This window comes from Eurosta solidaginis, chromosome 2 (assembly GCF_040869045.1).
Source record: "Eurosta solidaginis isolate ZX-2024a chromosome 2, ASM4086904v1, whole genome shotgun sequence".
Classification (NCBI taxonomy): Eukaryota; Metazoa; Arthropoda; class Insecta; order Diptera; family Tephritidae; genus Eurosta; species Eurosta solidaginis.
The window spans coordinates 274,283,497-274,301,237 of record NC_090320.1 but is presented as its reverse complement, the minus strand read 5'-3'; the positions used below and the strand labels follow the sequence as shown (position 1 = coordinate 274,301,237).

The window sequence follows — 17,741 nt, the reverse complement described above, 5'->3', positions numbered from 1 at the left end:
TCGTGTTAATTGCCGAGCGGAAGGACAAACGGTCGACGGTGTAAAAAAACTGGGCGCGCCTTCAACCGATTTTGCCTATTTTCACAGAAAACAGTTATCGTCATAGAATCTATGCCTCTACCAAATATCACAAGGATTGGTAAATTTTTGTTCGACGTATGGCATCAGAAGTATTCTAGACAAATTAAATTAAAATGGGCGGAGCCCATAACCTATTGCAAAAATATTAACTTGTAATAAAACAATTCTATATTCATTATTCAGATTCAATTACATGAATGAGACAAATTTTCCGTATTATATTAAAATGTCTGTCAGTTACCAATGATAACATACAACAAGTAAATGCAAACGTAAAATAGATTTTAATAAAAAAATATTTAACACTTAACACTTCCTCTGTGTATAATTCTGCACTGTGGGCACTAAATAACCTTGGCAGTTCAGGTGACTGGTACGTCGGAGGTCCAATATGGAAAGTCCTATGTCATTAATAGCACGCGTGTAAGCAGTTACAACATCCTGGGTTAGCACACGTTCTCGTGTATGAATCCAAACGTATTCTAAATTTTGGAAGAGAAAATAATGTTATAAATATGTTTACATTGATTTTTAATTGACATGTAAAATTGTGATTACGTTTGTCCCTTTTGGCTGCAGTATTCTAAATTAATTAAAGGTACAAATAGATTGTTGAACTCTAAGCCATTACTAAAATTTTCGTTCAGGGACTATGTTGAAGATAAGTGTGGGAATGATTTACCCAAATCTCGTTTGGAATTTGGTTTGTTAACGTAATTATTACGATGTTCAGTGTTATTGTTTTTTCCTACTTTCCACCGTGTATAAAAATCAACAAAACAGCTGCATTAATGATCTCTTCATCATCGGATGCAGTGATCTCTTATGTTCCAGTGATATCGGCAAGTGTAAATATTTGTAGAAAAAATAGCTAAAACATATTGCAAATACAAATACGCAAAACCCAACAAACCAGCTGTATTTCGCTTAATGGTAAATTTTTAAAAATTTGCCTGCCAATTGAAATATGTTCTAAAGAAAAATTGTTAAACAAATGAATTAAATTAAATTATTAAAAGAAATAGCAAAAAAAATGTATAAAAAAATTAAGTTAAAATAGGAATACAAGAAAAAAAAATTTGTTTATCAATCAAATCAAATTAAAAAATATGTAAGAAAATTAGCAAATAAATTATTAAATTATTAATAAAAACGTTATTAATGTAAAAAAGAATGTATGAGACAATTGGTAAAGTAGTAAAAAAAATTTTAAAACTTATTATATTCGTTAATAAAAAGAAAATTAGAAATGATTTTGATAAAAACTTAATTCAAATAAACCTAGCTTCATAAAGAAGAGTTAGAAAAAAAAATGTTTTTCTTTAACAATTAGTAGAATAAATAACAAAAGAAAATTTTTGGAAATAATTAATAAAAAAACTAAGTAATTTTTTAAATTAGTATAAAAAACAAAAATAAGAAATTAGTAACAAGAACAAAAAAAAAAATATGAAAAATGTATAAAATTTATGAAAATGTAGGAAAATAGAGAACTTGATTTCATTAAAATTTGCAAAGAATATTAGCAAAAAAAAAAATAATAAATAATTTAAAAAAAAAAAATTATAAAAATAAAAATAATTAGTGAAAAAATTTAGTAAAAGAATTCAGTGAAAAAATTGCAAAATTAAAAAAAAATTATGATATAGGTTAATTAAATAAAATTTAAACAAAAATTAGGAAAAAAATTTTTTTTCATACATTGCAAGTCACTATGGACTCATTCCTTCTATTTCACCTCCTCGCGGATCGGCCGGATCAACTATACATTGCGATACATTTTAAAATACATGTCCTGTATGTAAGAGAGTCATACAAGCGTGTGCTCCTATATCTTCTTCACTGCCTTTATGACATAGAGAATGAGAATAAGTCGGCTGAAATACCTTTTATTAAAACAAGACATTGTCCAAAAAACTTAAGATTCGAAAAGTTTTTCACTGATTTCCACCAATAAGAAAATCGCTTCTATTTATAGTTACATATATCTCTCAAATGATCTTGCAGACTATTCGCATTCTGTGTCGAACATCCATAATAGGGACCCGGGGGTCAATTTCCTATCTGTGAAAAACTGAGAAATGTACACTTATTGAAAACTCATTTGCTCACAAAATTTACACTTTAAATTACCATGCGATTCTGTAAAGTACTGTGCACATTGTTTTGCTGAATAAACGCTGGATGTAAAAGTCATATATCAGTGAGAAAATGTTTATCAAACGCCTTGAAAGGAAACGAAATTATTCTGCAACAGTGCGTAGGAGTTTTGAACGTTAAAATAGTGTACACTGGCTGTCGAGAAAATTCAGGAAGTTTTTATCGCTGAGTTTTCTTGTTCACAGTTTTGCTTTACAGAATCAGTATTTCAAAGTTTACACAATTTCTGGTGTACACTTTAAAACTGACAGATAGTGAATATGAAGTGAAATGGTCTGTCTGTTACTAACCGTCGTATTGACAAGATGATAAATTCTGGCAGGAATAGGTGATAAGATACCTCTCGTAATCAACACTTAGAATTTTGAAAATAAAAGCTGCAAAATATAAATAAAAATTATAGTTTAAATTTTTTAAAAATATATGGTTATAATAACATACGAGGTGTGTTGGGATATTGTATTTGAAGTTGTCCATCCCCAACGAATGTAAATGTTCCAGTGCTTTGGTGTATAGCATCGCTAATAAATGTGAAAAAATGTGATAAACTGCTGTGCATATTTTCAATTTAAACAACAAAAAGGGTATGTGGACGCTACTGCGAGCTGAGAGAGTAAGCATAACGCCTTTACAGGAGGAAAAAAGCACGGACAGAAAGGCATGAGTCCGAGGGGCATGAGCTGTTAGTCACCAGGAATGACGCCTGCAAATTTTGGCAAAAAAATTCGACAACAGACGAAAGGTTCTTAGTCCGGGGTAAAATACTGTCAGATTGGAAACGGTGACCTTTTAACCGTTGTTCAGAGAGTACTTAGATTATGTAGGGAACACTTCTCTGACCTCCCAAATGGAGACAGCGATTTACCTATCGCCAACGCTTTTATTTAATTGTCTGATCAACGCCCTAGATTGATGAGGAGTGTGATGACTAGTACCTAGGACCTGCCTAATTATTTTCTAGCTTTTAGTATTATTATTACTTCATGTAAGTATTCTAAGCGGGGTCGCCCCTCGGCAGCGTTTGGCAAGCGCTCCGGGTGTATTTCTGCCATGAAAAGCTCTCAGTGAAAACTCATCTGCCTTGCAGATGCCGTTCGGAGTCGGCATAAAATCATGTAGGTCCCGTCCGGCCAATTTGTAGGGAAAATCAAGAGGAGCACGACGCAAATTGGAAGAGAAGCTCGGCCTTAGATCTCTTCGGAGGTTATCGCGCCTTACATTTATTTATTTTAAGTATTGTTTTCAATAAAACCGTTTAATTTAAATTTTTTTTTAATTATTTTATTTTCAAGTTTTTAGTTTTTATTTAATTGCATATTATTTCTCGTTCTATTTAGTTCACTTAGAGACTCATTATTACAAGGACTGTTTCCTGACAATTTGTTACAATCTAAGTCCTCAATATATAATCCTTCCAATGACTTTACTCGACTCTGCACCACGTATGCTTGTCCCTCCTCCAACTCCAAAATATACTGATGTCACTTCTACCGGACTGTATGTAATATTTGTTCCAAATATGAGCCAAATGGGGCAGCATAGGTCGCTTTCTATTCACGTATGTAATATATTGTAACGAATTTACTTGCAATTCCCCTTATTTGCAACTTCTACTAAGGTTCGAATCCCTAAACTGTTGAATAAATAACACCACTATTCAGTAATGCAAAATGGTCTTTATGGTCTATTCGACAGATAGCGTGGTTAATCAAAACTGATTGATAGCTTAAATGAAACTAAATTGTCGCGCCTCTACTGTTGTCGCTTTTATACTGTCTGATTTCCTCGTTGCATACTTCTAGGCTTTTCCATTCCAGAACTTTCTAGTTAGTAATCAGCTACAAAATCAGCAACCACAACTACGATTATAGCTTCTCATATGCGCGTGAGTAATACTTGCACAAATTATTGCCCTCTCTTGTGAGCACCTCAGATAAGATATATGCATGTGTTTGTGCGTTGCTTCTCCGCTGCTCGTATGGACATATGTGTAGACAAAATTATTGAATTATTGATGTGCATACAAATCACTGTTTAGCATCGGCTTAGAGATGACAGTACCCCTTAGTGTTGCTAATATTCGTAACACTGCCCACCACCTAAGTCTGATCGTCCCGATCAGACAAATCTCTCGATCTAACCGCTGCTAGCCTCTCCAAATGAACCACCCTTCTATTTCGTGGTTTCTCAATTGCTTATATGCGGTAGATGACATCACTGATCCTCTTCACAACTCTGTACGGGCCTTCCCAACTGCACCGATATTTGGATGGAACACCTTTCGACCAGTGGGGGTTGTATAGCAGTACTAAATCTCCTTCCAAGAAACCTTCCGAATTAAAGTTCTTGTCATGCCAGTGTTTTATCTTACTACTCATTACCCTGGGCCGTTCCTTCCCACTCTGTTGTTTGGTCAATGAACCACTTCGTAGAGCTTGCGCTGGACTGATTTGCTTTGCATAATCGGTATCGTTCCCACGTTTCACAACAGTAGTGCCCTCCGGCTTGAAACTACCCTCACATTCTTTCTGGGAAATTCGTTGCTCCGTTTTTGTGCGTCCATTGGGTTTTGTCAATGCCAGTGTTTCTCTTGCAGGTACTTTTGATTTTGCTTCTTTTGGCCCATTTGATCTATCAACCATTGCCTTTGATTTCCGAGGTCTTTGTCGAGTCTTCTCCACCAGTACTCGATTACTACTGAACCCTTTCTCCAAACTGAAGTTAAGTGGTATATGCTGGTTCTTCTAATGCATCACTTTTCTCTGCATATCGATCTTGATGTCATGGTCAAGCAAGAAGTCCACTCGCAATATGACTTCATCAAAGATCTCCGCTACAACGAATTTGTGTAGAACCATGACCTCCTCAATTAAGACTTCACATACCACTTCTCCCTGGACTTGGTTACACTCGCCAGTAATCGTACGCAATCTTGCTCCAGGTAATGGCTTTACTCTCCTGTTGACCAAATCAGATCGGATCAAGGAATGAGATGCGCCCGTATCGACAGTCAGTACACGCTCCTTGCCATCCACATTTCCTTTGACGGTAAGACTGCTCGATTTCCTTCCAGTTTGCGAGATAGGTATCACACGACATTCAATAGCTGGGGCAAGTTCTCGATCTTTACAATTGACTCGCTCTTGCTCATCTCCTCCCGCTTTGCGTTTACGGCCACTCAAGTTGGAACTACCAGGAGCGGTGCTGCAATGACGTGCAATGCGACTTGGGTTACCGCACTTGAAAAACTTCATATTTCCGGCATTTTGCTGTTGTAACCTTCAGTGCTTCCAAAATTGTGTCTACCCAGTCTGGTCTTTCCACTTCCACGCGATGAGCTTTCTAACCTGGCTTACTCAAAATTGAGGCTGTTTCCTGGGTCAGTGCATACGATACCGTTTCGGCAAATGTTAGTTTTGGATTCGCGTATGTAGCTCGCTTCGTTTCAACGTCCCATATGCCTTTTATAAAGCTCTGAATCTTTACCCTTTCACTGTGTTCCACGGGTGCGTCCGCATTTTCCAAATGTGCCAACCTTTCGACATCCGACGCAAACTCTTGCAATGTTTCACCAGGCCTCTGGAAGCGGTTCAGTAACTCCATTTAGTATATCTGTCTCGTATGCTCAGTTCCGTATCGTCTCTCTAGGGCGCCCATCAATGCTTCATAACAGTTCCGTTCGCCCTCTGGAATGGTTTGTAAAATCTCAGCTGCAGGCCCTTTCAACGTCATGAACAGTGCAGCAACTTTATTTTCAGCATTCCAGTTATTCACTGCTGCTTCTCGAACTGTAGCTTAAAGAACTGGAAAGGAACAGAGCCGTCAAAAGATGGAGATTTTACCTTCGGATTGCTTGCTGAAACAGCTGGGCGATTTAGTTGTAACTGTTTCATAAGACCTTTCAACGCTGCTATCTCGGCATAAATTTTGTCCTCGAGTTGTAAAATTTTTGCATCCTGTTCTTCCAGTTTCGCAAAGAGCTGCGATGATACCTGTTCCGAAATTTGTGTCGACATTCCAGATATACGTGCCTATTTCGCTTCCAGTTGAGATGACATATATGTCTTCTGTTCTTCCAATTGAGATGAAATTTGCGACACCATTTCTGAAATGCGTGCCTCCTGTGACTCCAGCTGAGATGCCATTGTCGATGATTGTGCAGATATTGTGCTCCTCACTGTCTGCGGTGTTTCGTTTTTTCTTCCATTTTTGTTGTTGCTTTGTCGCTATCAAAGTGAAAAACATACCCCTCAGCATTGATTCCTTCAAATAATATAGCTACACTTAGTCGTCTTTGTAGCTGGGATTTATCGCCAAAAGTAGCCAATCCACGGAATTCCAACTCCTCCTTCAGTTGCTGGATCGTCAATTCACTCATTTTTGCCATGTCCAAGTTGTATTCCCAATTTTCGGAAAATATTCAGCAATCCCACTTCTGACACCAATTGTAACGAATTTACTTGCAACTCCCCTTGTTTGCAATCTTCTACTAAGGTTCGAATCACTAAACTGTTGAATAAATAACACCACTATTCAGTAATGCAAAATGGTCTTTATTAGACTACTTTCAAAATAACACTTCAATTGCTCGACAGATAGCGTGCTTAATCAAAACTGATTGATAGCTTAAATGAAACTAAATTGTCGCGCCTCTACTGTTGCCGCCTTTTATACTGTCTGATTTCCTCGTTGCATACTTCTAGGCTTTTCCATTCCAGAACTTACTAGTTAGTTATGAGCTACAAAATCACCAGTCACAACTACGTTTATAGCTTCTCATATGCGCGTGAGTAATACTTCCAAAAAAGAAGCGGTAAAGATGGTTTGATCGTGAATGAGGACAAAACGAAGTACCTGCGGTCATCCAGCAAAGAGTCAGCGCATACGCGCCTTGGCAACCACGCTACTGTTGGCAGTCATAATTTCGAAATAGTAAAAGACTTCGTTTATTTGGGAACCAGCATCAACACTAGCAACAACATCAGCACTGAAATACAGCGAAGAATCAATCTTGCCAATAAATGCTACTTAGGACTAGGTAGGCAATTGAAATGTAAAGTCCTATCTCGGCGAACGAAAATCATACTCTACAAGTCACTTATCGTACCCGTCCTGCTATATGGGGCAGAAGCATGGACCATGACAACAGCAGATGAAGCGGCTTTGGGAGTTCGAGAGAAAAGTTCTTCGAAAGATTTATGGACCTCTACGCGTTGGCGATGGCGAGTGCCGAAGAAGATTTAATGATGAGCTGTACGAGCTATACGCATACATCAACATAGTCCAGCGAATTAAAACGCAGCGGCTGCGCTGGCTAGGCCATATTATGCGAATGAAAGATGATGCTCCGGCCAAGAAAGTGTTTCTATCGGAACCCGCCTATGGAAGCAGAGTTAGAGGGCGGCCTCCACTCCGTTGGAAGGACCAGGTGGAAAACGATTTAAACTCTCTTGGTGTGACCAATTGGCGCCGGTTGGCAGAGCGAAGGAGCGACTGGCGTGCCTTGTTGGACGGCCATAACCTCTTAGACGGTTAAACGCCAATTAAGTAAGTAATACTTGCACAAATTATTGCCCTCTCTTGTGAGCAACTCAGATAATATATATGCATGTGTTTGTGCGTTGCTTCTCCTCTGCTCGTATGGACATATGTGTAGACATAATGATTGAATTATTGATGTGCATACAAATCACTGTTTAGCATCGGCTTAAAGATGACAGTACCCCTTAGTGTTGCTAATATTCGTAACAATATGTTCCAAATATTAGCCAAATTGGACCACAAATACGATTTTTGTGAATATCTCGATGCTTGCTTTTTTTCGGATCTGACTAAACTGAGAGCAAAATACTATAACCTAACGCCGAAAAAAGTTCTGAACCCTTAAAGCATGTGGGGACAACATGATTTAATCTCACCGTCCTCAATGCAGGTTCAACACGAAGAGGCTTAGAGTATTCGTCAGATTCCTAATCAATACTTTCGGGACCCAAATCAGCAGGGTTGTATGAGCATTGTTGAGATCATTTCGTCAGACCAGCTCTGCTTAGTTTTTAACTTTACAAGAAACGTTTGCCTAACCAGCATGTTCTAGGTCATCTATGCAGCAAACACTTGGCAGGAATTGTTTTCGAGCGCCCAGTGTAGAGCATACTGTGCATTGCTTTGGCGTGACCCTGCTCTCACCCCTATCCGCTGCCACAATTCTCTTGCATTGAAAACTATTGGTTCGAATTCGGGGCATATCTATAATATAAAGAAAAGTTTGGCAATTTTCGGTTGAAAGAAATTTTTTTTTCAAAATCAAATTTAAACTGTTTTACTTGTTTCGTTCTCGATAAATTGCACTAAAGATAGCACAACGCCGAAACCGGTTTGTCTTCTAACCAAACTTGACAAGGAATGGCGAAAAAGAATCCAATTCAAGTAATTGATGCATATTGGAACAATTTAAAATTATTCCTTCATTCCATCTTCAGTGTTATTTTTGAGAACGAAAAGGGAAACAAATATTTTACCTATGCACTTGGAATTTGAAAAAAAGTTTCTTTTGACACAAAGTCTTCACTTTTACACCCTGTCGAAAAATCAACAACACAAAAGTCAATATAACTTTCAACTAAAACTAAAAGATTTACCTGCAATTAAAAATACTTACTCTGCATTACTTATTTCGAAGGTTTCTATTATATGTTCATCATTAGTTCCAGTAATGTAATCGGATTTTTGGCAGCGGAAAGCTTCATCGTTCCTGAAGGGATATCTAACTTGCATAAACCAGCGACCTTGGTAATTAACCTAATTAAAACATAAGCTTTTAAAATGTATTTAAAGTCTATGCATAGTACTATAAAATTGGCCTAGCTTTGCAGAGCTGACACTTAAGTTATTTAATTATATATAACTTATTACTCACCCATTCTGATTCCACGTTTGACAAACCGCTCATATATGGACATGCACCTTGTCTTCGAACTCCGGCCACCAAACATGATGATGCCAATAAAATTAAAATTGATAAAGGCGGACTAAAAAAAAATTTTATTAATTATATTTTTTGTTGTTTACGGCCTTTGAATTATAACTTTTTAAATATAAACGAGCTCTAGGCCAAATATTTGTATATCTTATCTAATCTAATATCTAATATCTAATATCTAATCTAATATATATTATAAATGGGAAAGTTTGGATGTTAAGATGTTTGGATGTTTGGATGTTTAGATGTTTGGATGTTTGGATGTTTGGATGTTTGGATGTTTGGATGTTTGGATGTTTGTCCAGACGTTTGTCTTTGTGACTCAATAACGCAAGAACGGCTGGACCGATTTGGATGAAATTTTGCACACATATAGCCAATAGTCTAGAAGGATCTACTAGCTATATATTTTTCAAAAGGGGCGTAGTCCCCGCCCCCTAGGAACAGTTATAATTTAATTATTATATTTTTTCGTCTTTGCGACTGAATCACGCCAGAATGGCTACACGGATTTTGATGAAATTTGGGACACAGACAGTAGTCTACTAGCGAAATTTTTTTCGAACATGGAAAGAGGGGTGGGGGTCCCACGACCCTTCGAGAAATTATTTTTCATAATTTTTACACATTATAACTTTACGTATACTGGCCTTCACCAATATCACAGGCTCAAGGGGTCAAATAAGTCGAGGGCTTACAAAGTAAGCAGTGACACCCTCCGCCCGCCCCCCTTTATCACCCCCTCTGGTGTAAAATCCATAAATTGTTATAACTCAATCTAACTTTTCTCCTAAATCAATAGTTTTTGGTATCTGGTACATACAGAACGAGATCTAGACAATTTTGGAGGAACGATCAGTGGTCCTCTCCTCTACTCCCGCCATCCGCCCTCCATCAATTGTTTTTATTAGCACGCTTTTATTAGCTTTACCTGTATGTTTCTATCTAACTTTTTATTCGCTCCAATGCGCCTGCTGCCTTATTAACATGGTTTTATAATTAGCTTCACCTTATTTGTAATCCCGTAAGGGTCATATCGAGACCCTTCCGGGATCATTTCTGGATGGTTTTCGGGATCGGTCCGGGATTACGCCGGGGTAATTTCGGGACTTTTTCGGGACTATTTCGGGATCATTTTGGGACCCTTCCGGGATCATTTCTGTATAGTTTACGGGATCCGTCCGGGATCCCGTCGGGGTCATTTCGGGACTTTTTCGCGACTAATACGGGATCATTTGGGAACCCTTTCGGCATCATTTCTGGATGGTTTTCGGGATCCGTCCGGGATCCCTTTAGGGTAGTTTCGGGACTATTAGGGAATCATTTGGGAACCTATCCGGCATCATTTCTGGATAATTTTCGGGATCCGTCCGGGATGCCGACGAGGTCATTTCGGGACTATTTCGGGATCATTTGGGATACCTACCGGCATCATTTCTGGATGGTTTTTGGGATTCGTCCGGGATCCCGTCGTGGTCCTTTCGGGACTTTTTTTCGACTAATACGGGATCATTTGCGGACCCTTTCGGCATCATTTCTGGATAGTTGTCGGGATCCCGTCACGGTCATTTCGGGACTATTAGGGGATCATTTGAGGACCTTTCCGGCATCATTTCTGTATTGTGTTCGGAATCCTTTCGGGATCCCGTCAGGGTCATTTTGGGACTTTTTTGGGGCTACTACGGGATCATTTGGGGATCCTCTAGGGGTCGTTTCGTGACTTTTTCTGTTTTATTTCGGGATCATTTGGGGACCCTTCCGGCATAATTTCTTGATGGTTTGCCGGATCCATCAGGGTCATTTCGGGACCATTTTGGGATCATTTGGGGACCCTTCCGAGATCATTTCTGGATCCGTCCGGGATGCCGTAGGAGCCATTTCGGGATTTTTTGTTACTTTTCCGGGATAGTTTTTGGACCCTTCCGGGATCATTTCTGGATCTGTGCGGGATCCCATCTGGGTCATTTCCGGACTATTTCGGGATCATTTTGGGATCCTTCCGGAATCATTTCTGTATGGTTTTCGCGATCCGTCGTTGATTCCCTCAGAGCCATTTCGGAACCTTTTCTGGAGTATGTCGGGGTCATTTGGGGACTTTTTCGGGATCATTTGGGGCTCTTCCGGCATCATTTCTGGATGGTTTTCGGGATCCGTGCGGGATCTCGTCGGGGTCATTTGGGGACTTTTTCGGGATCATTTGGGGGCTCTTCCGGCATCATTTCTGGATGATTTTCGGGATCCGTCCGGGATTTCGTCGGGGTCATTTGGGGACTTTTTCGGGATCATTTGGGGGCTCTTCCGGCATCATTTCTGGATGGTTTTCGGGATCCGTCCGGGATCCCATCAGGGTAATTTCGGGACTATTAGGGGATCATTTGTGGACCTTTCCGGCATCATTTCTGGATAATTTTTGGTATCCGTCCGGGATGCCGACGATGTCATTTCGGGATTATTTCGGGATCATTTGGGATACCTACCGGCATCATTTATGGATGGTTTTAGGGATTCGTCCGGGATCCCGTCGAGGTCATTTCGGGACTTTTTCTCGACTAATACGGGATCATTTGCGGACCCTTTCGGCATAATTTCTGGATAGTTGTCGGGATCCGTTCGGGATCCCATCGGCGTCATTTCGGGACTTTTTCGGGATAATTTGGGCTCCCTTCCGGCATCATTTCTGGATGGTTTTCGAGATTCGTCCGGAATCCCGTCGGGGTCATTTCAGGACTTTTTCGCCACTAATACGGGATCGTTTGGGGGCCGTTTCGCCATCATTTCTGAATGGTTTTCGGGATCGGTCCGGGATCCCGTCATGGTCATTTCGGCACTATTTGGGGATCATTTGGGAACCTTTCCGGCATCATTTTTGGATAGTTTCCGGGATCCGTCGGGAATCCCTTCAGGGTCATTTCGGGACTATTAAGGGATCATTTGAGGACCTTTCCGGCATCATTTCTGGATTATTTTCGGTATACGTTCGGGATCCCGTCGTGGTCATTTCGGGAGTTTTTCGGGATCATTTAAGGATGGCTTTCAGGATTCGTCCGGGAACCCGTCAGGGTAATTTCTGGACTTTTCCGAGACTATTTCGGGATCATTTTGGAACCTTCCCAAGATCATTTCTGGATGGATTTCGGGATTTGTCCGGGATGCCCTCAGGGTCATTTTGGGACTATTAGGTGAGCATTTGAGGACCGTTCCGGCATCACTTCTGGATGGTTTTTGGAATCCTTTCGGGATCCCGTCAGGGTCATTTCGGGGCTTTTTCGGGATCATTTAAGGATGACTTTCAGGATTCGTCCGGGAACCCGTCAGGGTAATTTTTGGACTTCTCCGAGACTATTTCGGGTTCATTTTGGGACCTTCCCAAGATCATTTCTGGATGGATTTCGGGATTTGTCCGGGATGCCCTCAGGGTCATTTTGGGACTATTAGGTGAGCATTTGAGGACCGTTCCGGCATCACTTCTGGATGGTTTTCGGTATCCGTTCAGATTCCCGTCGGAATAATTGCGGGACTTTTTCGGGATCATTGGGGTCCCTTCCAAAATCATTTCTGGATGGTTTTTGGGATTCGTCCGGCATCCCGTCGGGGTCATTTCGGTACTTTTTCTCGACTAATACGGGATCATTTGCGGGCCCTTTCGGTATCATTTCTGGATAGTTGTCGGGATCCGTTCGGGATCCCGTCAGGGTCTTTTCGGAACTATTGGGAGATCATTTGAGGAACTTTCCGGCATCATTTCTGGTTAGTTTTCGGGATCCTTTCCGGGTCCCATCAGGGTTATTTCGGGACTTTTTCGGCATCATTTAAGATTGGTTTTCAGGATTCGTCCGGTATCCGTCAGGGTAATTTCTGGACTTTTCCCAGACTATTTCGGGATAATTTTGGGACCCTCCCAAGATCATTTCTGGATGGATTTCGGGATCTGTCCGGGATGCCGTCAGGGTCATTTTGGGACTATTAGGTGATCATTTGAGGACCTTTTCGGCATCACTTCTGGATGGTTTTCGGTATCCGTTCAGATTCCCGTCGGAATAATTGCGGGACTTTTTCGGGATCATTGGGGTCCCTTCCAAAATCATTTCTGGATGGTTTTTGGGATTCGTCCGGCATCCCGTCGGGATCCCGTCAGGGTCTTTTCGGAACTATTGGGAGATCATTTGAGGACCTTTCCGGCATCATTTCTGGTTAGTTTTCGGGATCCTTTCCGGGTCCCATCAGGGTCATTTCGGGACTTTTTCGGCATCATTTAAGATTGGTTTTCAGGATTCGTCCGGTATCCGTCAGGGTAATTTCTGGACTTTTCCCAGACTATTTCGGGATAATTTTGGGACCCTCCCAAGATCATTTCTGGATGGATTTCGGGATCTGTCCGGGATGCCGTCAGGGTCATTTTGGGACTATTAGGTGATCATTTGACGACCTTTTCGGCATCACTTCTGGATGGTTTTCGGTATCCGCTCAGGATCCCGTCGGAATTATTGCGGGACTTTTTCGGGATCATTTGGTGTCCCTTCCGGCATCATTTATGGATGGTTTTCGGGATCCGTCCGGGATATCGTCGGGGTAATTTGGGGACTTTTTCGGGATCATTTGGGGGCTCTTCCGGCATCATTTATGGATGGTTTTCGGGATCCGTCCGGGATCCCATCAGGGTAATTTCGGGACTATTAGGGGATCATTTGTGGACCTTTCCGGCATCATTTTTGGATAATTTTCGGTATCCGTCCGGGATGCCGACGAGGTCATTTCGGGATTATTTCGGGATCATTTGGGATACCTACCGGCATCATTTCTGGATGGTTTTTGGGATTCGTCCGGGATCCCGTCGGGGTCATTTCGGGACTTTTTCTCGACTAATACGGGATCATTTGCGGACCCTTTCGGCATAATTTCTGGATAGTTGTCGGGATCCGTTCGGGATCCCGTCACGGTCATTTCGGAACTATTAGGGGATCATTTGAGGACCTTTCCGGCATCATTTCTGGATAGTTTTTGGAATCCTTTCGGGATCCCGTCAGGGTCATTTCGGGGCTTTTTCGGGATCATTTAAGGATGGCTTTCAGGATTCGTACGGGAACCCGTCAGGGTAATTTCTGGACTTTTCCGAGACTATTTCGGGATCATTTTGGGACCTTCCCAAGATCATTTCTGGATGGATTTCGGGATTTGTCCGGGATGCCCTCAGGGTCAATTTGGGACTATTAGGTGAGCATTTGAGGACCGTTCCGGCATCACTTCTGGATGGTTTTCGGTATCCGTTCAGATTCCCGTCGGAATAATTGCGGGACTTTTTCGGGATCATTGGGGTCCCTTCCAAAATCATTTCTGGATGGTTTTTGGGATTCGTCCGGCATCCCGTCGGGATCCCGTCAGGGTCTTTTCGGAACTATTGGGAGATCATTTGAGGACCTTTCCGGCATCATTTCTGGTTAGTTTTCGGGATCCTTTCCGGGTCCCATCAGGGTCATTTCGGGACTTTTTCGGCATCATTTAAGATTGGTTTTCAGGATTCGTCCGGTATCCGTCAGGGTAATTTCTGGACTTTTCCCAGACTATTTCGGGATAATTTTGGGACCCTCCCAAGATCATTTCTGGATGGATTTCGGGATCTGTCCGGGATGCCGTCAGGGTCATTTTGGGACTATTAGGTGATCATTTGAGGACCTTTTCGGCATCACTTCTGGATGGTTTTCGGTATCCGCTCAGGATCCCGTCGGAATTATTGCGGGACTTTTTCGGGATCATTTGGTGTCCCTTCCGGCATCATTTCTGGCTGGTTTTTGGGATTCGTCCGGCATCCCGTCGGGTTCATTTCGGGACTTTTTCTCGACTAATACGGATTCATTTGCGGGCCCTTTTGGCATCATTTCTAGATAGTTGTCGGGATCCGTTCGGGATCCCGTCAGGGTCTTTTCGGAACTATTAGGTGATCATTTGAGGAAATTTCCGGCATCATTTCTGGATAGTTTTCGGGATCCTTTCGGGGTCCAGTCAGGGTCATTTCGGGACTTTTTCGGGATCATTTAGAGATGACTTTCAGGATTCGTCCGGGAACCCGTCAGGGTAATTTCTGAACTTTTCCGAGACTATTTCGGGATACTTTTAGGACCTTCCCAAGATCATTTCTGGATGGATTTTGGGATCAGTCCGGGATGCCGTCAGGGTCATTTTGGTATTAGGTGATCATTTGAGGACCTTTCCGGCATCACTTCTGGATGGTTATCGGTATCCGATCAGGATCCCCTCGAAATCATTGCGGGACTTTTTCGGGATCATTTGGGGTCCCTCCCAAGATCATTTCTGGATGGATTTCGGGATCTGTCCGGGATCCCGTCAGGGTCATTTAGGGGTGCGTTCGAGATCCCGTCAGGTTCATTTCGGGAATTCTTCGGGAATATATCGGGATCATTTCTGGATGGTTTATGGGATCCGTCCATGACCCCTTAAGGGTCATTTCGGGACTATTAGGTGATCATTTGAGGACCTTTCCGGCATCACTTCTGGATGATTTTCGGTATCCGTTCGGGATCCCGTCGGAATCAATGCGGGACTTTTACGGAATCATTTGGGATTCCTTCCGGCATCATTTCTGGATGGTTTTCGGGATTTGTCCGGGATCCCGTCGGGGTTATTTCGGGACCTTTTCGGGGCTAATACGGGATCATTTGGGGATCCTCTAGGAGTCGTTTCGTGACTTTTTCTGTATTATTTCGGGATCATTTTGGGACCCTTTCGGCATAATTTCTTGATGGTTTGCCGGATCCATCAGGGTCATTTCGGGACCATTTTGGGATCATTTGGGGACCCTTCCGAGATCATTTCTGGATCCGTCCGGGATGCCGTAGGAGCCATTTCGGGATTTTTTGTTACTTTTCCGGGATAGTTTTTGCACCCTTCCGGGATCATTTCTGGATCTGTGCGGGATCCCATCTGGGTCAATTCCGGACTATTTCGGGATCATTTTGGAATCCTTCCGGAATCATTTCTGTATGGTTTTCGCGATCCATCGTGGATCCCCTCGGAGCCATTTCGGAACTTTTTCTGGAGTTATTCGGGATAATTTAGGGACCCTTCCTGCATATTTTCTGGATGGTTTCTGAGATCCGTCCGGGAGCCCGTCAGGGTAATTTCGGAACTTTTTCGGGACTATTTCGGGATCAATTTGGTACCCTTCAGGCATCATTTCTGTGTGGTTATCTGGATAAGTCTAGAATCGTGTCGTTGTCATTTCGGGTTTTTTGGGACTACTTCGGGAACTTTTGGAAACACTTCCGGGGCGTTTCTGGATGGTTTTCGGGATCCGTCCGCGATAGCGTCGGGGTCATTTCGTGGCTTTTTCTGGATAATTTCGTTATCATTGTGGGATCCTATCAGGTTATCAGCTCATAAAGTTCTTTTTTTTACTCAATTACAAAAATAAAATGCATTAGACAGAAAAAAAATTTTAAACAGATAACTTTATAAGCAGGCTAACGTGAATAGCCCACATATTTCATTTTCTCCTTGCGGACGGGGCCGCGGGTAAAGGCTAGTATATTATAAATGGGAAAGTTTGGATGTTAAGATGTTTGGATGTTTGGATGTTTGGATGTGTGGATGTTTGTCCAGACGTTTGTCTTTGTGACTCAATAACGCAAGAACGGCTGGACCGATTTGGATGAAATTTTGCACACATATAGCCAATAGTCTAGAAGGATCTACTAGCTATATATTTTTCAAAAGGGACGTGGTCCCCGCCCCCTAGGTTAGGGGGTTTAGGGTTATTTCGGGACCTTTTCGGGGCTAATACGGGATCATTTGGGGATCCTGGGTCGTTTCGTGACTTTTCTGTATTATTTCGGGATCATTTTGGGACCCTTACGGCATAATTTCTTGATGGTTTGCCGGGTCCATCAGGGTCATTTCGGGACCATTTTGGGATCATTTGGGGACCCTTCCGAGATCATTTCTGGATCCGTCCGGGATGCCGTAGGAGCCATTTCGGGATTTTTTTTACTTTCCGGGGTAGTTTTTCACCCTTCCGGGATCATTTCTGGATCTGTGCGGGATCCCGTCTGGGCCAATTCCGGACTATTTCGGGATCATTTTGGAATCCTTCCGGAATCATTTCTGTATTGTTTTCGCGATCCATCGTGGATCCCCTCGGAGCCATTTCGGAACTTTTTCTGGAGTTAGTCGGGACAATTTAGGGACCCTTCCTGGATATTTTCTGGATGGTTTTTGAGATCCGCCCGGGAGCCCGTCAGGGTCATTTCGGAACCTTTTCGGGATCATTTTGGAACACCTTCAGGGATCATTTCTATGTGGTTCTCTGGATACGTCTAGAATCGTGTCGCTCTCATTTCGGGTTTTTTTGGGACTATTCGGGGAACTTTTGGAGACCCTTTCGGGGCATTTCTGGATGGTTTTCGGGATCCGTCCGCGATAGCGTTGGGGTCATTTCGTAGCTTTTTCTGGATAATTTCGGGATCATTTGGGATCCTATCAGGTTATCAGCTCATTTAGTTCTTTTTTT

At 42.0% G+C, this 17,741-nt stretch overlaps 1 protein-coding gene across 1 annotated transcript in view; it reads right to left on the bottom strand.

Annotated features, from left to right (window-relative positions):
* Nucleotides 1–245: 245 nt before the first annotated feature.
* LOC137241001 (bilin-binding protein-like) overlaps nt 246–17,741 on the bottom strand; it is a 60,785-nt gene continuing 43,289 nt past the window's right edge. The window contains exons 2-6 of the mRNA XM_067768112.1: nt 9,158–9,269; nt 8,900–9,039; nt 2,683–2,762; nt 2,532–2,618; nt 246–563 (exon numbers count right to left, since the gene is read on the bottom strand). Of these exons, the coding sequence (XP_067624213.1) occupies nt 388–563; nt 2,532–2,618; nt 2,683–2,762; nt 8,900–9,039; nt 9,158–9,269 (595 nt within the window). The 3' untranslated portion in view covers nt 246–387. The remainder of the gene's footprint in view (nt 564–2,531; nt 2,619–2,682; nt 2,763–8,899; nt 9,040–9,157; nt 9,270–17,741) is intronic.